The following is a 26,545-nucleotide window of genomic DNA, read 5'->3' as shown; positions in this document are numbered from 1 at the left end:
ATGTACGCAATGTGCTGACTAGACGTTCTCAGCTTGTCTCCATAGAAGTGAAATGAGCCGAACACGTCTAGTTGTCACGTGAATGCAAGTCACATTCAAGTCGTCATGTGGCCGCCTGGTTACACAGGGGAACCATGACAGCAGTGATTGCAGATTATGACTTAAGCAAAAGTTCAAAACTTCAAATTTACTAAACTACAGCAACATATTTACCGTGACTGAAGTACAAGCTATCAAAGAAAAAAAAACAAAAAAACTAAAATCTTAGAATCCCTGGGATACATAGAAGCATTGCAGAGTTGCTATCAGATAACATGACACGTGAGATTTGAAGTTTGGCCTGATCAGGAAAGTGGAAACTTGCTTTGGCTTGAAGAGGCTAAAGACGACTTTTCACTATATTTTTATATTAAACTGTAAAAGCTCACTAAATGAGGACTGGAGTGCTTGTTAAAGCGGTTTTGTCTTTAATTTTTTTTTGTTCTCTTACACTTATACTTTTGAAAGATTCAGTCTTTAAAGTGAAAAATATTGTGCACTATTTATTAAAACTGCGAGACAAATTATGGAACTACTGTATATGCAATAATATTTCAACAAGACATTTCCAAGCATCACAACTTCAGTATGAAAACTGTATTTGAGTAAAATACAGAGAATATAGATTACGAGAATCAAAGACCTAGCAGTGGTGTTTTAAATGGCTGTCATGCCAGGCAAAGAAAATGCCTTTAGTTTAACCCCTTAATGACCACCAGTACACCTTTTTACTGAACTGTGAAATAAGAAAATCTAGTAGGTGTTAAAGGGACTCTGTCACCCTTTTTTCCCCTATTGGCTGCCGGCATAGACATCGGGGGCTTATCTACAGCATTCTGTAATGCTGTAGATAAGCCTCCGATGTAACCTGAAAGAGAAGAAAAACACATTATATTATACTCACTGAGGTGGGCGGTCCGGTCTGATGGGTGTTGCGGTCCGGTGCCTCCCCCCTTCATGCGATGACATCTCTTCTCCCGTCCTGAAATGGCTCCGGCGCATTGCTCTGCCCTGTTGAGGGCAGAGCAGAATTCTGCAGTGCGCAGGCGACAGACCTCTCCCGACGCCTGCGCACTGCAGGACTCTGCTCTGCCCTCAACAGGGCAGAGCAGTGCGCCTACGCCATTACAGGACGGGAGAAGAGGACGTCATCGCATGAAGGGAGGCGCCGGAGCGGACCGCCCACCTTGGTGAGTATAATATAACGTGTTTTTCTTCTCTTTCAGGTTACATCGGAGGCTTATCTACAGCATTACAGAATGCTGTAGATAAGCGCCTGTCTATGCCGGCAGGTGAAAGGCCAAAAAAAGGGTGACAGATTCCCTTTAATTGAAAGCTAAACCTGACACCCTGCTGTATTTATCATAATCTGTTATGGCTGTTTAGCCCTTTAAATATTGCGGTCATTAGTGACTGCAGCATGTAAATGGATAACAGAGGTCCCGGTAGTTGCCACAGCAATCTGAGGGCATGTAATGGCCTTGTAGTCTGCCCAAGTATAGTGCCCTTTTTGGACATTAGCAACATTGTAGTGTTAAAACAATTTCTTCACTCAACTCATTCCACTTTGCATTAATTCTCAAGAGGCACCCAACAGGTTAACATTAGTGATGAGCGCAAGTGCACGTTACTCAAGCTTGCACAGAGTATCGCGGGTGCTCGAGTGGGGTTGTCTAACAGCCGTGAAACATGCGAGGGCTCAAACATGTGACTTGAGCACCAGCGATACTCTGTGCAAACTAGAGTAACGAGAACTTGTGCTCATCACTAGTAAAATACCCGATAGTATTAAATATTTTGAGGGGTGCAGTTTTTAAAATAGTATCAATTTTAGGAGTTGTCGTATATAGAGACCACTAAAAGACACCTTAAAACGAAAAAGATGTAACAAAAAAAAAATTTCAATTGAAAGTTTTGTAAATTTCCCTAAAAAATTTGCTTAGTCATTAAGGGGTTAAGGAATACTGTGAATAAATGCAACTTTACAGGATGTTTGAATATATTTAAAGACCAACAGAATAAAACTTGAGTTTATTAGAAGTTCATTTATCCAAAAAAAGCTATTACAAACTAAGAGGAAAGGTAACAATTTCAATAGCATTAAATGCACAAAGCCAAAATACCCCAGATAAAGCGGCCCCAACATCAGCCTCTGAAACACCGCACTTCAAACAAGATATAAAAAGTTATTCCAATACAACTAAATGTACACACACACTTGGGAGGCCAACACAATACTGATGTCTGTTAAACAAAAACAGAATTGCCTCCACTCACATTTGATAAATGAATTTTAGCCGTTTTGCATTTACAGTACACTATAAAGACTGTTTTTTCTCTTCCAAGGAAGCTAAAGTAATAAGAGAAAAGCCTCAAACAGTCAAGGAACTTACAAAACATTTGTTAAATGATGTGTGTTCCTTTGTCTTGAAAACTGGTTTGAAGCAGACTAGTCATCATCAGAACCAGACTGCCGGCTATTTTTACCCCTATAGCCCCGTGATCTAGACCTTGACTCTGCATTTTGGGTCATTTCTTTTCGAATATTAGAATTTGAGTGTCTTTGATGAGGGGACTTTGAGCGGGATCTTGCAGAACCAGAACGCCTCTGACCAGATCGAGACTTGGAACCAGACTGCTTCGGTGGAGATCCAGATGGAGAATTCTCTGCTGATCTAGACCCTCTTGAGAAAGAATGTCTCAGAGGTGATCGCGAATGCTTTTGTGGAGTATTGGAACGAGATTTTGATTGGCTATATGAACGTCTCCCATGTCTTGACCTGTGAAAAATAAACGTTTCCAATAATGTTTATTTTATATCAATGACATGCACTCTGTACTCAGAAAGACTAACAAGAGAAAAAAAAATACCATCTATACCAATAAATAAAATCAAAAGAAAAAAAACCTGATAAAGATCAGATGATTGTGAACTGGAGAGAAAAGTGGTATCCATTATTAAGACAACAAATCGGTGCAAAGTTCAATTCATCCATTGCGTAAATTTCTACAAAGGAATTTAGGTTACCATATGCCACATTTCTGCAGACAGCATTAGCACCAGTATTCTATCATTAAAATTACTTGGTTATCTGCACTATAGAACCAGAAAGCGCCCAGTAACAAATCACAATCTAGATTCCCCACCTTCTCCTGCCACGGTCCCATGAACCGCTTCGGCTGCGTGTTCTTCGCCTGCTGTGGCTTCTGGATCTTCTGCGATCAACTGGTGAACATGCATGTCTTTCCTTTGATTTCATTTGTCCAGGAGCTAAACATTGAGGGATTAAAGCATAGTTAGATGGTAAGTAATCAGAACTTTTAACTATACTTTGGTTACAATAGGTTTCCAAATAAATTGCATCATTCTGTGGTTTTGTTCTGTAGCATCTGCTTTCAGATGAAGTGTTGTGCAAGAGGGACAAGTGACCAGAATTTTTACTTTTGCATGTCTAGAAATGCTGCTCTAAAAAGTGAAGGGCTTTAGTTACATAATGCAATAGTCTGATGCAATCCAACTACAGGACACTGGACTTTTACTCTACTAGCTACACAGTGACATGGTCAAATTGTAGCCCTAGCAAAAGACGTGGAGTGTATGCTTTTACACTGTATATGTGGCAAGAGGCAACATGTTGATGCAATATAGTTATTCTAAAATATGTTTTACAACAGCCACATGACCATAGGGAAATGGTGTGGGTTGTGCAGCACTTGCTTGAGCTGTGCAGAGGTCAATCTGCAGGGAGGAGGAGGTAATAATCTGTGTTTATCAGCTATTGTGAATGGTGGATTCTGTGTTGTCTAATCTGTATATAGGAGTTACCATTCATTGGCACTTCTGCACGTGATAATGAGATAATAGAAGTGACTTCAATGAAACGGGAAATATCAGCCCATATAAACACAAACTGGGCGCTCATAAGAAAATGCAGCATAACATAGATGGAAAGGTAGGATCTACCAGAGCAGTTCTGGCTCAGAGAATAGGGAGTGCCAAAAGGAGCACACCACAGACAACTATAAGTAGGAAGATAGCAGTGCAGGTTCTCTACACAAGGTTTACTCTTATTTTGCAAGGTTACTTTACAGGAGAGATTAGCACCAGAAGATTTCCTACCTTTAACTTCTTTAGGCTGTGTGCACACGTTGTGTTATTTTGCGCTTTCGCAGCATTTTTCCCGCTGCAGAATCGCCGCGAAAATGGAAAACGCATCTCATGCAATTCTATGGGAATGCTGTGCTAATGCTGTGGATTTTTCCGCTGCGGAATCGCACAGCGGAAAAATACGCAGCAGGCTCATTCTTTGAGGAATTGCGGCGATTCCGCACCCATAGGAATGCATTGATCCGCTTACTTTCCGCATGTAGCTATGCCCACCATGCGCAAAGAAAGTGGATCATGTGCGGATGGTACCCAGGGCCTGGAGAAGAGACTGTCCTCCAGGCCCTGGGTACCATAATCCTGTAAAAAAATAGAATAAAAATAAAAGATATAATCACCCTCTAGCGGCCCCTAAAGTCCTTCCCACCTCTCATCACGTTCCCGGCATCTTCCGGTCCCAGTAATGCTTTGCACGAATGACAGCTGATGACGTCGAGCTCTCGTGAGCCTGACATCATCTCAGGTCCTTTGCGCAAAGCATTACTGGGACCGGAAAATGCGTGGAGCGCCGCAGAGCAGATGGGGGGCCGTCGGAAGGTGAGAACAACAAGATTTTTTTTTTTTATTTTTAACATCCTATCACATTTCCAAGCGATGCTTGAAATCACTTGGAATGCGCTAACATTCCGCAAGTGAAAAACGCTTGCAAAATGCTTGTTTTTCGTGAGAAAACGCATGTGAATTCGCATGCATTTTACCAGCGGCGGGAGTTGCGGAAATGTCCGCAGCATTTCTGCACATAGCCTTATACCTTTTTCCACAAGAGAGATTAGTGCAAATATTTATCATCTATATTCAGGAGTAACTACCAAGTAAAACTACCAACCAGTTCCCTTAAATCTAAAAGTAATTAAAGAGAACCTTTCATCATTTTTTTCATGTTGAACAGGACACAGGATGCAGTAGTGGCTGCAGAGTAAAACACATACATATATGCCACTTCAATGCAGGTATTTCAGCAAAGTATTTGGCAGTGAATAAGTTAACTTGTTCTCACTGGGGATGTTTACTTCTTCCCCCTGTATGAGGCTGACCAATCATAAGATTAAAGGGGTTGTCCTGTCCAGAATGACTGAGTGCAGACTTGGGAATCCTCCGAGTGTACGCACTGCCTGCTCGCTGTGAGGATTCACTAGTGTCTGAGTCAGGAATGGCGGTCAAGCAGCTGTCAATTATAGAAGTTAGCGTGGCTTTGATTATAGAGCTATTCTGAAGGGACAGAAGTGAACGCCCCCAGTGAAAAAAACTGTCCAACACCACTCACTCAGACTTAACTAAAGTTAACCCATTAGGTGCCAAATATTTGATTGCCAATATCTCTGCAAGAGGCAAAATAAAACAAAAAACAAACTTTTTATTCCGCTTAGTAGCCACTATTACATCATGCTTCCAGTTCATCATGAAAAATTTGGTAAAGGGACCTCTTTTCAGAGAATCAGTCACCAATTTTGCAATTCCCTAGATGTGTCACTTACTGGTTGCCTTGTCACAAAACCATCCTTTGGCTAGATTCAGACTTTAGTTTCTCATGCTCTGTATACAGACTGCAATGCTAGTGAAAACCAGCAGTCCCATAGGCATCGATGATGATGATAATAATTCAGGTCAGGAGACCCTCGGTCCGTCCTGGCATTGCAGTTTGTACACAAACCATGGGCGAATGAATCCATCCTTTATCAGATGCACAGATAGTTCAGTACGCATCTAAAGCCGCATTAGCCTATACAAGGAGGTTATTAAATGGCTGCTGACCAAACATGTTGGTAGTCATTTTCATTTTATATTACTTTCAGATAGGGCAGCATAACACTAGTAACATCATACAAAGAAAAAAAATCTAAGAACATTTCATAACCCTTTAAAGAGATTCCTTCTTAATGCCATTTATAAACCTGTAAACCAAAGTACTTACTTTTACGGTCACCTTGCGCAAACTGAATTTCAATCTGGCGGCCACAAACCCATTTTCTGTTGAGATTGTAAAGTGCATCTTCAGCATCACGGATATCTTCAAACCTGGCTGTCTGTTAAGGAGACTGAGGTACACTGTACATGGCACCACTAAATTATTTTCGGAGGAAAAACCCATTTCCAGCTCACTGAAATTGACTTTGGAAATTCACTATGGAAGTTCTACAATAGAACCATAAGCACCAGAAAGAAAAAGGTTCAAAATGTATTAGTCTCATTTTATTGTGAACGAGAGTCAACAAAATTCAGTTCCTTTCTGCACCCAACTGCAATACAGACAAGGCTGCACTCAGATGTGATTATGTCCATTATTTACGGATTTGACTGCTGTGATTTGCCACATAATTGAGTGCAGCTTGAAGCTTGTTTTCCACTAAGCCTTTTTGTTATAAGACTATTGTAGAAAAGACACATATATTAGAGTGGTTGTCAACCACTGGACAACCCTGGCTTAAATAAATTCAGTGACCCTCTGAAAATAAAGGCAACACTCAAGTACACTCGCCTCCATTCCAGCAATGAGGGCACCGACATTAACGGTTGGTGACAAAATGGCAGTAGCGATCATGTGACACATTCAGTGTCAGTCGAGTAGCTGCAGATCTTTAATGTTTGATCATGGAGGACATCTGCCCTGACAAAATATTGATTAGCTGCAGCCGATCAGCAGCCACTGATTGTGCGAACGCTGCTGTCAATGTAACTTCAACGGCCGGAAAGTGCGGCACTGCCATCACTGGAATGAGGTCGCTACAAAAGGAGAGTAAACATTGCTTTTCATTTCAATAGTGCCCTTTGCCAATTACGGAGGGGTTATTCATTACTGGGCAACCCCTGCTTAAAGAGCATCTCAAATCTTTCTGGTTAGAGAATGTGTGTGAAGAATTGGGCTGTTCTTCTGGTCTATTGAAGCTTTCCTTGGGCAGGTGTGAAACAGACAGGTCTAGGTCCTGCTCTGCCCCCGTATACTTTGAAGCTTGCTGGCATATTGCGAGGTGATACACTAGACTTGGGGACCTTCCTGATTGGATATACCTTTGTCACGGAGGGGATGGCTTTTACACACTTGGGATCTTGGGAATAATAATTTCCACAATTGGATGGGTTAAAAATGTTTTTTCCTTATATATGTAATCTTATAAATATGCCCCTGATGTGTACTGTGTAGTGGCTGTGTCTGACCGTACAGGAACATGGTCTGATCATACCACAACTACTGAGGAGCAGGAAGCAAAAGTTTATAAAGACAGGACAGCACGGGATCACAGCTGATTTTGAGAAGACCTTGCTTAAAAACCAGCAGCAAAATGTTTCACCTCACAAACAATCAGCTGTGATCCCATGCTGTCCTGTATGTATACTCTTTCTTCCTCCCCTGCTCAGGAGACGTGGTATGATCAGACCACAGACCGACACAGCTATTACATAGTAAGGCCACATTTAATATCTCAGCACATGAACAGTTTTTTTTTCTTTTTTTAACAAATTCAATATTTTTAATAGATCCAATTGTGGAACTTGTTATTTCAAGATTTATTAATTAAAATGTACTTTGGAAGACCCTTTGAGTACCCCCCTTTTATTTACATGTACTATTTAACTTTCTGCAGGGCATTTGCTCTGTTTTTATCCTAACTATAAATATTTTTTGGAGCTGATGTTGCCAACTATATCTTGCTGATAAGAATTGAGGCAAGAGAATAGGCATTTAGGCTATGTGAACACGGTGCGGATTCTGCTGCGTTTCCGCAGCGGTTTTGGCCCTGCGGAAACGCAGCAGTTCCGCAGACCAAGTACAGTACAATGAAACCCTATGGGTTTTCAAAAACGCTGTGCCAAAGGTGCGTTTTTTTTCCACGCGGTTTTGCTGCGGTTTACAAACCGCAGCATGTCAAATGTTTGGGCGGTTTCCGCAGCGATTTCACACCTTTAACATAGTAGAGGTGTGAAACTGCAGGGCAAAACCGCATGTCACTTTACCTGCGGTTCCGCGTGGAAAAAAACGCAGGTGAATCTGCAGCGTGTGCCCATAGCCTTATGGTAAAGTTAGGAGAAATAATCTAGCGCCTGAAAATGGACACAGATGGGTTGTGATTTATGACCTCAGAACACACATTGATATTAACCATAGTATCGAGCTCCATTGTGGCATTTGGTGGTGCAATTTTTCAATTCTGTCAAGTGGCACTGCGGATCACTTGAGTGCAGCAAATTACAGGCAACTCAATCCTGTGGGAGTAGTCATTGTGGCTCTGTGTTTACAAGGGGAAAGTCGCAATACTAGAGGTCACAGTGGAGCACCAGCCTTACAGGGGTGGTCACTTTATCCTTAATTTAAGACCTATATTACACACATGATTTGGTGGCACTTAGTTTAAAAGTACTAGAGTTTCTCCTCCTGTGCTTGTTAGTAAAGTCCTTCAGCAGACACTGCAGCTCTCCTGTCTACAAACATGACTACTGATGGAGGAGCATCTGAACAGGTCCTGAGATCAGCCTCCATCAACTGATGAGCAGCTTTCCCATTTGAAGTTTACTCCATTGGAGAAGTCTGATGGACTGCTATGGTTGCATGTCACTCCACCAGCAGATATTTTGAGAACAGAAGGTCCCTGTCAACTGGTAGAAAGGCAAAACTGTTCAGATTAGTATATTAGTGTCACAAAAGCATGTCACCATTGAGGTAGACCACCTTTGCCTATCATAACCAATTTCATATTCATGTAGGAAAATATGAACTTTTATACATTTTCTTATTCCAGCCATTGCCCTTCCAAAACTATTCCAGGTATTTGCAGTTGCCTGCTATCATGTCAGGAGCTTACCTTGCAGCAGCCAGAAGGGGATTTCTTTGTTTTTTCTTTGCAATACAACAAGTCATTCAGCCTTGTGGACACTTATTTTGAGGGATGTCAAACCACCCTTTGCTTAACCCTTTTCATTCTAATAAAGCCTGAAACCCAGCATTTTCAGTACATCTCGCCAGAATTGTTAGCTTTATGTTCAGGCAGAATTTATTTAAAATCCCATAGAACATGTTAAATAATCCCCAATATGTCCACTAAAATGATGCCACTATACCTTCCCTGTCTAAAATGCTGTAATTAATGTGGCTAAAAAACCTAAAAAATATGAAATGGAAAAAAAAAAGTGTAGCAACAATACAACCCTTTACTAACATGTAGCTGAATGTGTACCACCAGCCTTATAATTCCTACTAGGAAGTAAACCTGCGATGGAGTAACCCTGCCAGAAGTTACAGTAGGTCAGCCAAGCCAACCCCATGAATTACTGCTTTAGCAGCAACTTCCACAATCTGATACATCCTTAACCGATTAGACATTTTTGAGAAGTAGGATACAAAAGGAAACACTTGCGGTTACCTCGTTTGACTTGATCTTGAACCTTGAACTTTACTCTTTGGGGCTTGCAAGGTGAACTTGGACAAGGGTCAACCAAATCGAACTTGGCTTTGGATTTAAAGGTACGTAATTTGAACCCTCAGCTTGGTGCAGGCTGTGTCTTTAGTGCGTGGCAAGAACCTTCCCTCTTCCAGTTTTCTTATCTGTTTCCACCCTCCCTCTTTATTCCTTGAAGCTGTAACTTCAAATAGGTCTGTGGGCTTTACGCTTGGCTCTATCTAACCAGGCTCATTCAAACCTTGGGGTGCTTGCCAGCTACTGTGGACTGCTTTACATTTTCTGAGACAGAGAAATAAACACACATACAGTTAGGAACAAGCACGTCCATGCTCCTGAGCATCAACACAGGTACATAAAGGATATTGTATATATGCAAATCCTCTGGAGCGACGATTGTAGTAGTCAAGTGGAATGTAAACGTCTACTATGGGGCCGTAGCGACCAAATTCACGCCGTAAATCCTCTGGCCTGAAGTGTGCAAGGTAAAGAAACAAAGTGGATAGTGTAATTGCACGGCTTTCGCATGTTAACAATACATTGGCTCTGCTGTATACAATACAAGAGGGTTGTAGGAAGTATGATTTTTTGGGCACTTACAATCAGTTTACCCTCTAGTTGCAATTCTGGAGAAATAAAGCCTGTTACTCAAAGTGCCACAGGATTTAGCACCTGGTTGCCTGTTTTATTAAGTTACTGGTGGAAGAGCACAAGACAAGCTGATAACCATATCGTACAGCAAGCATCCCAGGGATACATCACCTTCTGGTAAAGCAGCTGCTTAAAGGGAATCTGTCAGCAGGGTTTTGCTACATAATCTGATGGGATCATGTTGTAGAAGCAGAGACACCAATTACAGTGACGTGTCACTTACTGGGCTGCGTGTTGCCGTTTCAATACAATTGGTGTTTTATCAGCAGGAGATCACTATAGGACAAACTGCCTCCTAGTCCAAACATTACCACACCACTGATTTGCAGCTTTCTGTCACTGTACACCAAAGCTGCTCATTAGTGGTATGGGTGGGGTAATACACAGCTCAGCATTTCAAGCTCTGCCAAATCTGCAACAGAAAGACGAAGAATAAGCAAGCGCAAGGTACAGAGATGAGAATGAAATGACCTGCTGAAATAAACTAAAAATAAATAAAAATTAAGCAGTGTTTAAAAGCATACAAGACGCTCATCATGGCTGATCAGAGTAGTGATATCACTACTCAGCCATAAGTGTCTTTCATGTTTTCAAATAAACCTTTTATGAAATAAAAAAAAAAAAAAAAATGATTTTATCCTCATCTCTGCACCTTGCACTTAGGCTATGTGCACACAGAGTTTTTTTGCCTCTGCGGATTTTGTAGTGAAAACCGCAGATAAATCCGCAGGACTTTAGTCCTGCGGTTTTACACCTCATAATGGATGAGGTGCGAAACCGCAGCGTTTCTGGACAAAAGAATTGACATGCTGCGGATTGTAAACAGCAGCAAAACCGCGCGGAAAAATCCGCAGCATGTGCACAGCGTTTTCCAGTTTACCATTGAAAACAATGGTACTGTACAACGCACCTAAATCTGCTACGGACCCGCAGCTGCAGAAACGCTGCGGATCCGCACCGTGTGCACATACCCTTACTCTTAGGCTATGTGCCCACAGTAGCGTTTTTTGAACGCTCAGGAAACGGGTCTCCTTCCCAGAAAACGCGTGGAAAAAGTGCGTTTTGATGCGTTTTTTTCCGCGTGTCTTCTGGGCTATAGGAAATAGCCAAAAACGCGGACCTAAGCGGAAATTAATGAACATGCTGCGTTTTTTTTTTTTTACCACTAAGCGTTTCCTTAGCAGTAAAAAATGCATCCGTTGGCACAAAAACAGGATTTTTGGGTTGCTTACCGTAAAATGTGTTTCTCGGAGCCTTCATTGGGGGACACAGACCATGGGTGTATGCTGCTGCCACTAGGAGGCTGACACTATGCACAAATAAAGATTAGCTCCTCCTCCGCAGTGTACACCCCACCGACCGGCAGGGAATTCCTCAGTTAGTGAGAAAGCAGTAGAAGTAACAGAATAGATTGAAAACAGAACAAACAACTCAACTGTAACCAAAGTAAGAACAGGAGTTGTAGAACATGGGAGGGTGCTGTGTCCCCCAATGAAGGCTCCGAGAAACAGATTTTACGGTAAGCAACCCAAAACTCCTGTTTTCTCGTTCGCCTTATTGGGGGACAGAGACCATGGGACGTCCCAAAGCAGTCCCTGGGGTGGGAAACAAACTTCCATCAGGCCAGTGGACTCACCACCGCTGCCTGCAGAATCCTTCTACCTAGGCTGGCTTCCGCCGAAGCGTAGGTGTGGACCCTGTAGAATTTCACAAACGTGTGAACCGAAGACCAGGTTGCAGCTTTGCAAAGCTGCAGCGCGGAGGCTCGGTGCCGTACCGCCCAGGAAGCACCCACTGCCCGGGTAGAGTGCGCTCTGATCCCCGGAGGGGACACTCGATACTTAACCCGGTAGGCCTCCAAAATTGCCGATCTGATCCAGCGAGCAATAGTAGCACTAGCTTTGGAAGCTGGGTGATCTTTCCGCGCCCCATCTGGAATGACGAAAAGAGAGTCCGTCTTTCGCAAGGAAGACGTCCTAGACAGAGACTCTCATAGCCCTGACCAGATCCAGCTTGTTCAGGGACCACTCCCGAGGGTGAGATGGACTCGGACAGAAGGACGGCAGAACAATATCCTCATTGAGGTGAAAGGAGGACACCACCTTCGGAAGAAAAGAGGGCGGAGGCCGCAGAACTACCTTGTCCTGGTGAAGTACCAGGAAAGGAGAGCAGTAGGAAAGAGCCGCCAATTCCGACACGCACCGGATGGAGGTGATGGACATCAGAAAGGCTACCTTCCAGGAAAGAAGGGAAAGGGAGACTTCTCTGAGAGGTTCAAAGGGAGAAACTTGCAGAACCCCATGGATTCACGGGCACTCGATACGGAGGAGCCGTGTGAGCCACGCCCTTAAGAAAGGTTTTGACCTGAGCGCGGGAGGCCAAAGTCTTCTGAAATAAAATGGACAGCGCCGAAACTTGACCCTTCAAGGAACTGAGAGCAAGCCCCGCATCCAACACTGCCTGAAGAAACGCCAAACTGAAGGGAGCGAAAAGCACATAGGCGTGATGTTATTGGCCTCACACCAAGTGAAATAGGCCTTCCAAGTACGGTAGTAAATTTTGGAAGATGATGGCTTCCTGGCTCGGATCATGGTATGAATTACTCGACCGGAGAATCCTGCTTGTTTCAAAACCTCGGTCTCAGCCACGCAGTTAAATTGAGCGGCCGAGAATTGGGGTGGCAAATCGGACCTTGAGACAGCAGATCTGCCCTGTCTGGAAGCTTCCAGGGGGCGTCCGCGAGAAGGTTCACAATGTCCGCGAACCAAGACCTTCTGGGCCAATTCGGGGCGAGGAGAATGACTGAAATTCCTTCTGCTTTGATCTTCAGCAGCTTGGGAAGAAGCACGGTGGCTCAGTGGTTAGCGCTGCAGCCTTGCAGCACTGGGGTCCTGGGTTCGAATCCTACAAAGGACAACATCTGCAAGGAGTTTGTATGTTCTCCCCGTGTTTGCGTGGGTTTCCTCCGGGCACTCCGGTTTCCTCCCACACTCCAAAAACATACTGATAGGGAATTTAGATTGTGAGCCCCATCAGGGACAGTGATGAAAAAATGTGTGCAAACTGTGAAGCGCTGCGGAATATGTTAGCGCTATATAAAAATAAAGATTATTATTATTATTAAGAGGCAGGGGAGCTCGAACTGTGACCAAGGAATGGCCAGAGCGTCGGCGCCCACTGCGAGAGGATCTCGAGCTCTGGATACAAACTGTGGGACCTTCCTGTTGAGGCGAGAAGCTAGCAGATCTATGTCCGGGGTTCCCCAACGACTGCAGAGCTGAAGAAATACCTCCGGATGTAGGGACCACTCTCCTGCCGCGAGACCCTCGCGGCTGAGAAAGTCGGCGGCCCAGTTGTCTACGCCAGGAATGTGTACCGCGGAGATTGTCGGTACCGAAATCTCTGCCCACTGAAGGATCTTGGTCACTTCTGCCAGGGCTGAGACACTCCGTGTCCCTCCTTGGCAGTTGACAAATGCCACCGCTGTGGCATTGTCTGTCTGAATCCGGACAGGCAGGCCCCTGAGGAACCTTTCCCAGTGGACGAGAGCCAGATGGATCGCTCGTATCTCTAGTACGTTGATCAGCAGAGCAGATTCTTGAGTCGACCAACGACCCTGAACAGTGTGATTGCGGAACACTGCACCCCAGCCGAGGAGGCTGGCATCCGTTGTTACAATCTGCCAGTGAACAGGAAGAAAAGACCGCCCCAAGAGGATGAGGAGACGTCAACCACCAGTTGAGTAACCGCTTGATCCGGCATGAAAGACGAACAGGGCGATCCAGGGACAGAGCCGACCTGTTCCACCTCGACAGAATGGCGTGTTGGAGAGGTCTGGCGTGAAATTGGGCAAAGGGAACTGCCTCTATCGCCGCCACCATCTTTCCCAGGACCCTCATAGCTGTTCGGAGGGACGGAAATCGTGTGGTCTGCAGTGATCGTACAGCCTGCTGCAGGGAGAGAATCTTCTCTTGTGGGAGAAAGACCCTTGATCGACGAGTGTCGAACAGTAGGCCCAGAAACACAAGACTTTGAGTAGGGACCAAACAGGACTTTTTCCTGTTGACGATCCACCCGAAATCGTAAAGAGTGTCCAGGACGATCGTCAAACTTAGGCGTGCCTGTTGGAAAAAGGGAGCTTTGATCAGAATATTGTCGAGGTACGGAAAAAGAACGAGACCTCTGATCCTCAACAAGGCCATCAACGCAGCCATGATCTTCGTGAAGACTCTGGGAGCGGTGGCGAGACCGAAGGGCAGCGTGACGAACTGGTAATGTTCCTGGCGAACCGCAAAACGCAGGAACTTCTGATGTCCGGAGAATATGGGAACATGTAGATAGGCATCTTGGATGTCTATTGAACACATGAATTCCTGCTCCTCCATCGAAGCGATTACCGAACGAACCGATTCCATCCGGAAGTGGCGAAGACGGACTCTCTTGTTGAGCAGCTTGAGATCCAAGATGGGTCGGACCGCCCCGTCTTTTTTCGGCACGACAAACAGGTTTGAATAAAACCCTGTAAACCGCTCCGATTCTGGAACGGGCACAATCACCCTGGAACTGAGGAGAGAGTCGATGGCCGTAAAGAACCCCAGGATCAAAGCTGGATCTTTTGGAGGACGGGATTCGAAGAAACGATCCCGTGGAAGAGAGACGAACTCTATCTTGTATCCTGACGATACAACCTCCCTGACCCAAGCGTCCTCTACTGAGGCCAGCCAGACGTCCTTGAAGAACAGGAGTCGACCTCCCAATTGGAAGGGACCCTGGGGAGTCCGAGGATAGTCATGCTGATGTGGGCCGTCCAGATCCGGATGGTCTGCCCTGCGAAGAGTGGGAGCGCCAGGAGGGAGTGGGTCTGAAGGAAACTTTCTTCCTATCTTGGCGTGCCTGCGGTCTTTGTTGGTTGGAGGACTCCGCCGTATTGAAACGGCGGTAAGCCCGAAAGGGTCGAAAATGAAGCCTCAGTGGGGGTCTGCGAGGCTTGGACTGAGGCAGGAGAGAACTCGTGCCACCGGTGGCGTCCTTAATAATTTGGTCCAATTGGGATCCAAAGAGGCGCCTTCCCTGAAAAGGCAGATTAGTAAGAGACTTTTTAGAAGACAGGTCCGCCTGCCAGGCCATGAGCCAAATTGTACGTCGGATTGCCACAACGTTACTTGATGCCTGAACTGCGCAGGATGCGGCATCCAAAGAAGCAGAAACAGATAATCCCCCGCATGGAAAATCTGATTGGCAAGATCGGCCAATCGATCTGGTTGTCCTTTCTCTAGGATGCCCTGATGAAGATCCTCTGCCCAAGATGAAGCAAAAATTGGGCATACCGCCGTCGAAACCGCTTCGAAGGCAGACTTCGCTAGGGATTCTATGATCCTATCATTAGAATCCTTTAGAGACGCCATGCCTGAAAGCGGGAGAACCGTGTTATTAGAAAGCCTGGACACGGGCGGATCGACCGAGGGAGAGGCAGACCAGTTGTCCGTGAGCTCTTTAGCATACGGGTACAGAACGCCGAGACGCTTCCTTCGTTGAAAGCGTCTGGTCGGATCCCCTCTTTCCCTGGTAAAAATCTTTCCAAACACGGAATGTAAAGGGAATACCCTGGAGGGTGTTTCCTCCCGTCTGAACGAAACCTCCTGATCTGAGGATTTCGCAGGGGGGGGGGGGGGGGGGGGTCAGCAATATCAAAAGTCTGATGGATCGCTGCAATGAGGTTCTGCACAGTAACCATCATATTCGCATCCTGGTCCGAATCCAGCTCTAAGATCCCCTCAGCTGACCTGTCCAAGAGCGCTTCACCTGACTCGGGAGAGGAGGCCCGGGAGGGAGGCTGCCGAGAAGGACTATGTGGTGACATGGGGCGAGGAGAGGATTCTGGCTGGAGATCCTGCCTGGGTCTTTTGCGACCAACGCTGGCCGACTCAGATGGAACCTCTTGAGGCCTGCTGGACCCTGTAGAGGTGTCCAGGGGCGACTTATCCAGGACGGCTACTAGGGACTGAGACACCCTGGTGAGGTCTGCCACTGACTGTGATAGAGACGAGGCCCAGCCAGGCATGGGGGGTTCACTCTCGCCTGGGGCCCTAGATGGCTCCTGGGCGGCATCAGGTTGAATAGGATTGCTACAATCCAGGCAAAGGGAAGTGGACTGACCTGAGGGAAGTTTGCAATTGCAAGAAGAGCATGCAAAGAACTTGACGAGAGTGCAGGAGGGAGCCGCAAGGGCGGTTACGGTCAGATTTGGAGTTAGACAGTGAAACCTGAGGTAGTGCCGGAAGGTTGGGGGACAGGGTGCAGAGAAGGGTGTCAGCCTGCAGATGCAGAGCTACTCACGGTCCGGTGACCTCAGAGACGAAGGTATCCACCTCTCTGCAGCTGCAGGTCAGAGCGACAGGCCCAGGGAGCGATATCCGGGTGACAGGGGCGTCCGGGTGCAAGATGGCGACCGCCTGAGAGGAATCAGGGAAAAACGCGCTCCCAAGGGAAGGAGGGTGGGGCTAACCGCCTGCTGAAAACGGCACCGCCCCTGGCCAGGAACAGGCTGAGAAGAGCGGTGGGAGGGCCTGGAACGGGCGGGAGAGAAGCTCGCTTAGTAGAAAGGGGCGGGGGGCGTGGCCGCGATACAGGAGTAGGCCCAAACTGAAGCCGGGGCCTAAATTAATCGCGGCGGCCGCCTGTCAGCACAGGGGCGGCGCGGAGGAACCGCAACATGAGCGCTTCCGGGGAAAAGACCCCTGTCCGGGATAGGGACAGCGGCTGACCACAAAAAAGGCTGGCTGGAGGCGCGGGACGGCCACAGAGACCCGCAGTGCTACAATCTCTCCTGACCAAGTCCAGAGACAGTGGGGATCTAATACTCACCCTGTCCCGGGCCCGCAGTGCTACAATCTCTTGTCTCCGGGAACCCTGAAAATAAAGGTACCTTCTGTGAAGCTTGTCTGCCTCTCATCCGACCTACAGGCTCTGGCAGGCGAGTGGGTGGGAGACGGACGACCAGGACTCTCAGAAAAGCCGACACGTATACATGTTGGCGTCCGCCCGGAAGGCTGCTGGTCCTAGTGCAGAGAGCTGCGAGGATACGGGGCGGCAGTACGCACCGTACTCGCAGCCTCTTCGTGGGACTACAGAGTTGACTATTCACCCTGTATCCCTCCGGCGAAACCTGAAAAGGAACGACGCACATCAAGGTAGATATGGGTCTAATGAAAGACCCGTGTCCACCTCCTACTGACACTAAGCTAAAACTGAGGAATTCCCTGCCGGTCGGTGGGGTGTACACTGCGGAGGAGGAGCTAACCTTTTTTTGTGCATAGTGTCAGCCTCCTAGTGGCAGCAGCATACACCCATGGTCTCTGTGTCCCCCCATAAGGCGAACAAGAAAAGGCCAAAATGCATTAAAATGAACGGGATGCTTCTTTTAAGCGTTTTTTATGTGGCTTGACCCCGAAAAACGCATCAAAAACGCAACTTCTATTTTTTTGCTATATATTTTAATAATATATACATATATATTTATTATTTATAAATCTGCAATAGCGAAAACTGATTCTATCATAACTGCTGAACCCAGTAAAATAAGCGACACATTGCTGGAATAAGGGTTTCTGATCCTATATCATGCTGTTAGATTACATTTCAATAACTTGCTGACAGATTCCCTTTCAAAGGCGTCTGTCCCTTGATTCATGCTGCTGCCCAACCAACAGACCGCATGAATCAGAGCCTGGCTGCACCATTGCAGCAAGTTACATTTCCTCTGAAATGCCAGAATGTTTGGGCGGCATGAATCAAGCAATAGGTTCCCATTGGAGACAACATCATTTCATAAAGCAATGTTCCAGCTGCCAAGAAAGTGTTTCTAGCCAATTTCCATGTGTAATCCAGTTACTGTTACCTGTAGACTGGTACTTCGACATTGACCACAGACTAGGCATGATTCATCAAGGCCATTTTTTATGCCCGTCTTGATGTCGAGTGAGCTGGAGTAAAATGCGCCAACTTCATTGATACGCCTGCCTTTTGATGAATTTGCACATCTTTCCAGCTGTTCTGTGCCACTGTTCTCGAGTCAGGGGTTGTAGTACATTTCTACAGTAATTTACGCCAATTTTGCACAAATTATGATGAATGCGCATCGGCTGTGCATCCTGTCAGCTAAGCATTGCCCACTCCTAAAATTTGGTGGAGCTACTGTAGCTGGGTGTCGTATAAAAACCTCAGAACTACATTTTTTCTGCAATTACAATTTGCACAAAAATGTGGCGAAATTTCAACACAACGTTAGAAGGGAAATCAGGGTTTAAACATAGAACAGCACAAAACATATGTTTGCACAGCTTTAACTCTGATCGCTCAATGTGAAAGGGATGCTGAAAGTCTTAGCTGAACAGTCCCCTCTTCCCAATCAAGATTTTTGTTTTAATGCTTTTGCTTTTTTTCTTCCTTTCCTCTCCATAACTTGGCGTCCTATTGACAGCCGTTGGAGGGCTTTTTTTTTCTTGCTGGACAAAGTTGAAGTTTTGAATGACACCATTCATGTTACTATATAATATACTGGAAATGAGGGGAAATAAAAAAAAAAGATCCAGTGAAATTGCGAAAAAGAAAAAAAAACATAATTCCACCATTGTTTTTTGTGGTCATTGTGCCTTAACATGACACGGAGATCTGGTGCTCCAGCCAAGTATGAATACGGCGATCAGAAACTTGAAGCGTTAATTTGTTAATTGACCGCAAATCTGGGAGATTAGCTCAAGTTATTATGTTTATTTCTTTTGTAGCCAATTAACTGTAGAGGTTAATTTTATATTTTGATAGAACAGACTTTAACCGACATGGCAATAATAAAAAAAACGTATTTTTCAGAATATTAGACGCACTTTAGCTCCCCCAAATTTTGGGGTAAAGTGGGGGGGTGCGTCTTATAATTCGAATCTGTATGCTGTGCTATAGAGTGGGCGGGCGGCTCTGGCGTGGTGTCAGGGGTGGGCTGGCTGCGGAGACAGTGGGAGGTCCTGTGCTCCCGCTCATTAGGCTCACGTAATATTCACTGCGCCCGCTGTCCATCACCTCGGTGCTGAAGCTGCGCAGAGTTGGTAGACAAGGGAGCGGTGCATATTACATGTGCCTGCACTCCCCCCCCCGTCACTATAGTCACCCTCTGATGATGGCTCCTGCTCCCAGCTCCCCCTGTGGCTTTCCTGTGTCTGCTGAGATCCTCCTCCTGCAGGGCGCACGCAGCTGCTGCTCATTCAGGCAGTTTATCGCTTCAGGACCTTCCATGATGTGACCAATAGGACCTGCGGTCACGTGACTCCCAGTGTGCACTGCGAGTCACGTGACTGCAGGTCCTATTGGTCAAATCATGGAAGGTACTGTAGCTACAATGAGCACCAGCTGCATGCACCCTCGCAGGAGGAGGATCTCAGCAGACACAGGAAAGCCACGAGGGGGAGCTGGGAGCAGGAGCGATTGGTAGGCGAGTTAACTGTTTATAATGTGCTTGCCAGCAGGGGGGAAATATAAGGAAGGGGGAATGTGTGCCGGCAGGGGGGAATATAGGGACGGGGGGGGGGGGGGACAATGTGTGCCAGCAGGGGGGAGTATAGGGACGGGGGGACAATGTGTGCCAGCAGGGGGGAATATAGGGGGAGGGGGGGGGGGTTACAATGTTTGCCAGCAGAGGGGAATATAGGGACGGGGGGGTTTGGGGACACAATGTGTGCCAGCAGGGGGGATATAGGGACGGGGGGGGGGGGACGGGCAATGTGTGCCAGCAGGGGGGAATATAGGGACGTGGGGGACAATGTGTGCCAGCAGGGGGGAATATAGGGACGGAGGGGGACAATGTGTGCCAGCAGGGGGGAATATAGGGACGGAGGGACAAAGAGTGCTAGCAGGGGGGAATATCAGGACGCAGGGGCCGTGTGCGTACCAGCAGGGAGGCATATAGAGGAGGGGGGAGGGAGGCCATGTGCGTGCCAGCAGAGGGGTATATAGTGACGGGGTGGGGGGGATCATATCCAGGATGGGATGGGGGGCTATCTGCCAGCACAAGGGGGCAATGTGCCAGGATGGGTGTTATATAGATAGTTTGCTTACTGTAAGTCATATCTGTAATTTGTAACCCTGTCTCATGTACAGCACCATGGAATCAATGGTGCTATAGAAATAAATAATGATTTGAAAGACGGAGACTGGCATTATAAGACACACCTCCATTTAACAAAAAAACTTTTCTTCAACAAATTTGGGGGTGCCCCTTATAAAGCGAAAAATACGGCATGTTCATTATTTGTTTTTTTAGTTCCCTTAAAGGACATGAATCTGCAGTTGACCACTTGTTCTATATACTAAAATACTAACGTATTAGGGTACGTGCACACGCTGCGGATTTTGTAAAATCCGCAGGTCAAAAGACTTGCGGATTTGCTCTGCAGTTTTGACCTGCAATTTTTCATCTCCACAATGGAGGAGATGGCAAACCGCAGCAGAATCTGCAGAAAGAATTGACATGTCAATTCTTTCTGCAGTTTAGAAACCGCAGGAAAACCGTGCGGAAAAATCCGCACCGTCTGCACTGCGGTTTTTAATATCCATAGGATATTATGGTACTGTACACCACAGCAGCCGAATCCGCAGCGGTAGCGCAGCAGAATCCGCAGCGTGTGCACACACCCTTACGCTATATACCGCAATCAATGTTTGCCTGTGGCCGGACTCGGAGAACAAGCATGGTAACAGCGAGGTCTCCAGCTAGCACCCAGCTTTTGTTTTTTTACCACAGTATCTGTAAGCCCAAGCCAGGAGAAGTGCCGGATTGGGGACGTGTTTCTATTCTAGTTTGATTCTGATTTTGGCTTACACATACTGAGGTAAAATACTGAGCATGGCCTACAACTGACAATTTCAGTCAGGCGTGGACCGTCCCAGACTGGTGACTGTTCTGTTACTGTCAAAAATACATAACAGGAACCCCAATGACCCCAGAGCTGGATTTCTAGCCAAAGTGAGGGGAGAATGTCCAGGGAGTGGGACCCCACATTCCCTATCGCAGGGAAAGCTCTCCCTGTGACGTGATCACATCACCACAGGAGCTCAGAGAGTCCCGACAGCCGCCACGCTATGTACAGCCAATATGGCGGCCCTGCTTGACGAGCATGTGTGGCGAAGGCGCGCTCCCCCGACTCCGTCCCCTGCAGGCCCTGAGGCCGCGCTCACAGCCGGCGGAGCCGCACACTGCGCCCCGTATACACGAGCCTGTGTATGTAGCGACAGCTCTACATCACCTCCCCCAGCCGTGGCCCCGCTCAGGCCACCTACCGACTAGGCCCCAGTGATAGCGGCGGGTTCGCACCATCTGTGTATACCTGGTAGCATCGGCCACATTTCTGACGAAAAGCGAGGTGTTGGGCGGCCTGGTGTAGCGGGACATGCTGGACCGAGAATCCGAAACCGGGGACCGAACACAGAGCACTGTACGTAGTCACATAAACGTCCAATATGGCGGCACGGCCCTGGTCTCCAGAGAAAAGGCGGGAATGCGTCCTCTCAGGGTGGAGCCGGAAACGGCGCTGCGGACATTTTTCTTAAGGGAAGCATTACCTCTCTGCGCATGTCTTGTAATGGACTCAGCCCGCCGGCCACCAGGGGGCAGTGCAGAGTGGTCACGGGACTGCTTTACACCCGTGTCCCGATAAGGAGCATAATGGCGCTAAGGTGCCTGCAGCACTGCTGGCATAGGATAATAAGTGGAGCGTTCCTCCTCTGCTGCTCCTGGTGTGTAGGTGTCACTATGCCAGCGCTGCAGCCTAGCACAGAGCTCAGCAGCTTGCATACAGAGGCAGAGCCACCGAGCTCTGTGATTAGCTGCAGCGCCACCACATGGCATGTTGGCACCTCATACTGTGGGAATGCCCTGGATTAGAGCCAGGGAGGGTTTCCAGAAGGGCACAACCCCTTTAATAAATGGCAAACATGCCTTGCTGCCGATGTGCTAGAAATACGAAGGCTGGCGACTGACCAGGTGTAGGCCTGCCGCCTTCTGCTGTGCTCCACCACCGTAACTGGGAGACAGCGACTAGTGATGAGCGAATGTGCTCTGATAAGGTGTTATCTCAGCATGCTTGGGTGCTAACCAAGTGTCGTCGGCTTAGGGCTCAAAGCCATTTGCAAGAAAAAACACGGTCCGATTTCCGGACTGAAAAAACGGACAAGTGCTATGCAAGTGTCGTGCGAGTGTAATGCGATTTCCGTGTAATTCTTCCACGGAACATCTGTATGACGTGCGTGTGCAATCCGTAGCCAATGCAATTTTAACATGAGCTTTTACATACAGCAGTTCTCTCTATGTAAAAACTCATGTTAAAATCACATTGTAAAAAAAATGTACACATTGTTTAAAAAGCAAATATTCCTCTATATATACCCTGGTCAAAAAATACAGGGAACACTTAAACAACAGACTCTAACTCCAAGTAAATCAAACTTCTGTGAAATCAAACTGTCCACTTAGGAAGTAACACTGATTGACAATCAATTTCACATGCTGTTGTGCAAATGGCATAGACAACAAATGGAAATTATTGGCAATTATCAGGACACCCTCAATAAAGGAGTGGTTCTGCAGGTGGGGACCACAGACCACATCTCAGTACCAATGCTTTCTGGCTGATGTTTGGCACATGACCTCCAGCAAGCCACAAATGTGCATGTGTCTGCATAAACTGTTAGAAACCGAGTCCATGAGGATGGTCTGAGGGCCCGACGTCCACAGATGGGGGTTGTGCTCACAGCCCAACACCGTGCAAGACGCTTGGCATTTGCCACTGGCGCCCTGTGCTCTTCACTGATGATAGCAGGTTCACACTGAGCACGTGACAGTCTGGAGACACCGTGTAGAGCGATCTGCTGCCTGCAACATCCTTCAGCATGACCGGTTTGGCAGTGGGTCAGTAATGGTGTGGGGTGGCATTTCTTTGGAGGGCCGCACGGTGTTGGGCTCTGAGCACAACCCCCATCTGTGGACGTCGGGCACTCAGACCATCCTCATGGAGTCGGTTTCTGACCGTTTGTGCAGACACATACATATGTGTGGCCTGCTGGAGTTCATTTTGCAGCGATCTGGCAGTGCTCCCTCTGTTCCTCCTTGCACAAAGGCTGAGGTAGCGGTCCTGCTGCTAGGTTGTTGCCCTGCCATTAGGTACCAAGATGAGATCCTCAGAACCCTTGTGAGACCATATGCTGGTGCGGTTGGCCCTGGGTTCCTCCTAATGCAGGACAATGCCATACCTCATGTGGCTGGAGTGTGTCAGTTCCTGCAAGATGAAGGCATTGAAGCTATGGACTGGCCCGCCCGTTCCCCAGACCTGAATGGGACATCATGTCTCACTCCATCCACCAACGTTACGTTGCACCACAGACTGTCCAGGAGTTGGCGGATGCTTTAATCCAGGTCTGGGAGGAGATCCCTCAGGAGACCATCCGCCGCCTCATCAGGCACATGCCCAGGCGTTGTACAGTAGGGAGGTCATACAGGCACATGGAGGCCACACACAATACTGAGCATCATTTTGACTTGTTTTAATTGTTTTAAGGACATTACATTCCACTTTAATTTTGTGGGTGACTCCAAATCCAGGCCTCCATTGGTTAATAAATTTGATTTTCATTGATGATGATTGTGTGATTTTATTGTCAGCACATTCAACTTTGTGCAGAACAAAGTATTCAATGAGAATATTTCATTCTTTCAGATCTAGGATGTGTTATTTGAATGTTCCCTTTATTTCTTTGAGCAGTGTATATATACAGTGGGGCAAAAAAGTATTTAGTCAGTCAGCAATAGTGCAAGTTCCACCACTTAAAAAGATGAGAGGCGTCTGTAATTTACATCATAGGTAGACCTCAACTATGGGAGACAAACTGAGAAAAAAAAATCCAGAAAATCACATTGTCTGTTTTTTTTTCATTTTATTTGCATATTATGGTGGAAAATAAGTATTTGGTCAGAAACAAAATTTCATCTCAATACTTTGTGATATATCCTTTGTTGGCAATGACAGAGGTCAAACATTTTCTGTAAGTCTTCACAAGGTTGCCACACACTGTTGTTGGTATGTTGGCCCATTCCTCCATGCAGATCTCCTCTAGAGCAGTGATGTTTTTGGCTTTTCGCTTGGCAACACAGACTTTCAACTCCCTCCAAAGGTTTTCTATAGGGTTGAGATCTGGAGACTGGCTAGGCAACTCCAGGACCTTGAAATGCTTCTTACGAAGCCACTCCTTCGTTGCCCTGGCGGTGTGCTTTGGATCATTGTCATGTTGAAAGACCCAGCCACGTTTCATCATCAATGCCCTTGCTGATGGAAGGAGGTTTGCACTCAAAATCTCACGATACATGGCCCCATTCATTCTTTCATGTACCCGGATCAGTCGTCCTGGTCCCTTTGCAGAGAAACAGCCCCAAAGCATGATGTTTCCACTACCATGCTTTACAGTAGGTATGGTGTTTGATGGATGCAACTCAGTATTCTTTTTCCTCTAAACACGACAAGTTGTGTTTCTACCAAACAGTTCCAGTTTGGTTTCATCAGACCATAGGACATTCTCCCAAAACTCCTCTGGATCATCCAAATGCTCTCTAGCAAACTTCAGACGGGCCCGGACATGTACAGGCTTAAGCAGTGGGACACGTCTGGCTCTGCAGGATCTGAGTCCATGGTGGCGTAGTGTGTTACTTATGGTAGGCCTTGTTACATTGGTCCCAGCTCTCTGCAGTTCATTCACTAGGTCCCCCCCGCGTGGTTCTGGGATTTTTGCTCACCGTTCTTGTGATCATTCTGACCCCACGGGGTGGGATTTTGCGTGGAGCACCAGATCGAGGGAGATTATCAGTGGTCTTGTATGTCTTCCATTTTCTAATTATTGCTCCCACAGTTGATTTCTTCACTCCAAGCTGGTTGGCTATTGCAGATTCAGTCTTCCCAGCCTGGTGCAGGGCTACAATTTTGTTTCTGGTGTCCTTTGACAGCTCTTTGGTCTTCACCATAGTGGAGTTTGGAGTCAGACTGTTTGAGGGTGTGCACAGGTGTCTTTTTATACTGATAACAAGTTTAAACAGGTGCCATTACTACAGGTAATGAGTGGAGGAAAGAGGAGACTCTTAAAGAAGTAGTTACAGGTCTGTGAGAGCCAGAAATCTTGATTGCTTGTTTCTGACCAAATACTTATTTTCCACCATAATATGCAAATAAAATGAAAAAAAAACAGACAATGTGATTTTCTGGATTTTTTTTTCTCAGTTTGTCTCCCATAGTTGAGGTCTACCTATGATGTAAATTACAGACGCCTCTCATCTTTTTAAGTGGTGGAACTTGCACTATTGCTGACTGACTAAATACTTTTTTGCCCCACTGTATATATACCTAAAATACAAAGGAAATGTGTCATCTTTAACTTTAGGCCTTATAGTGATCATTTCATCTTCAACTTGCTTAACTGTTGGGGTGCCCAAACTTTTACATGTCACTGTATATTTGCATGCAGATACATTACATATTGTGCTCTGAAGAATCCACCGGCCAGGTATTAGAAGACACTGTTGTAGAGCATAAAAATGTTCTGATTTAGTAAATAGTAATTATATGTAAAACAAAACTTTTAACCCTTTTATTATTAAAGATGTACGTGACATACAGTATATTCTCTTTGATCATATAGGAAGCCAGAACCGAACTCCCAACCTACATAATAAGATAAAGGGACACATACTGTGCCGTGTGAGCTTTTCAGCTTGCTGCTTGACTTCAGTTTCAAAAGCTTTGTTTCTAGGCTTTGCTATAATACCAGGATCTTAGCAGTAGTTTGTTTAAAGGAATCCTTGTACCTTGAGAAACGCTATTTGCCTAAACATATAGGGGTAATTGGCAAGTAAATAGCATTTAAACCCTGTACTGGGAGAATATGAAGTTTGAATCCACTTTTAGCTGCTCGCTTTCAGTCATTAGGGCAGTGCAGAAAGTGGTTAAAGTAACCATTTGCTATACACAGTGAGCATTGCTGTAATCACCTCCTGATACCTTGACTGACCGCCTGTCCTGCACACACACACTGCAGAGCAGGCTGTCAATCAACGTTCAGTGGAGTGACTGATTACAGCTGTGTACTGTATAGTAAGAGGTGACTGTTACCATTCCAATGACTGGAAGCAAATGGCAAAAGGGAGAATAAAACTGCATTTTCTCCCAGTAGCCACTACTCCAGATTAACCCTCGATTTGCAGGCAAATAGCATTTCT

General features: G+C 46.3%; 1 protein-coding gene across 1 annotated transcript; it reads right to left on the bottom strand.

Annotated features, from left to right (window-relative positions):
- Positions 1 to 529: 529 nt before the first annotated feature.
- Positions 530 to 21,816, bottom strand: SRSF12 (serine and arginine rich splicing factor 12). The gene is made up of 5 exons (XM_073589583.1): positions 21,618 to 21,816; positions 9,961 to 10,065; positions 6,117 to 6,220; positions 3,187 to 3,310; positions 530 to 2,819 (listed from the first exon to the last, which is right to left on the bottom strand). Exons 1-5 carry the CDS (start codon positions 21,680 to 21,682, stop codon positions 2,489 to 2,491), a joined length of 729 nt encoding a protein of 242 aa, XP_073445684.1. The 5' UTR covers positions 21,683 to 21,816; the 3' UTR covers positions 530 to 2,488.
- Positions 21,817 to 26,545: the final 4,729 nt, after the last annotated feature.

Source organism: Dendrobates tinctorius, unplaced genomic scaffold (assembly GCF_039654945.1).
Source record: "Dendrobates tinctorius isolate UK_male_01 unplaced genomic scaffold, ASM3965494v1 ptg000111l, whole genome shotgun sequence".
Taxonomy (NCBI): Eukaryota; Metazoa; Chordata; class Amphibia; order Anura; family Dendrobatidae; genus Dendrobates; species Dendrobates tinctorius.
This window is presented reverse-complemented; position numbering and strand designations above follow the sequence as displayed.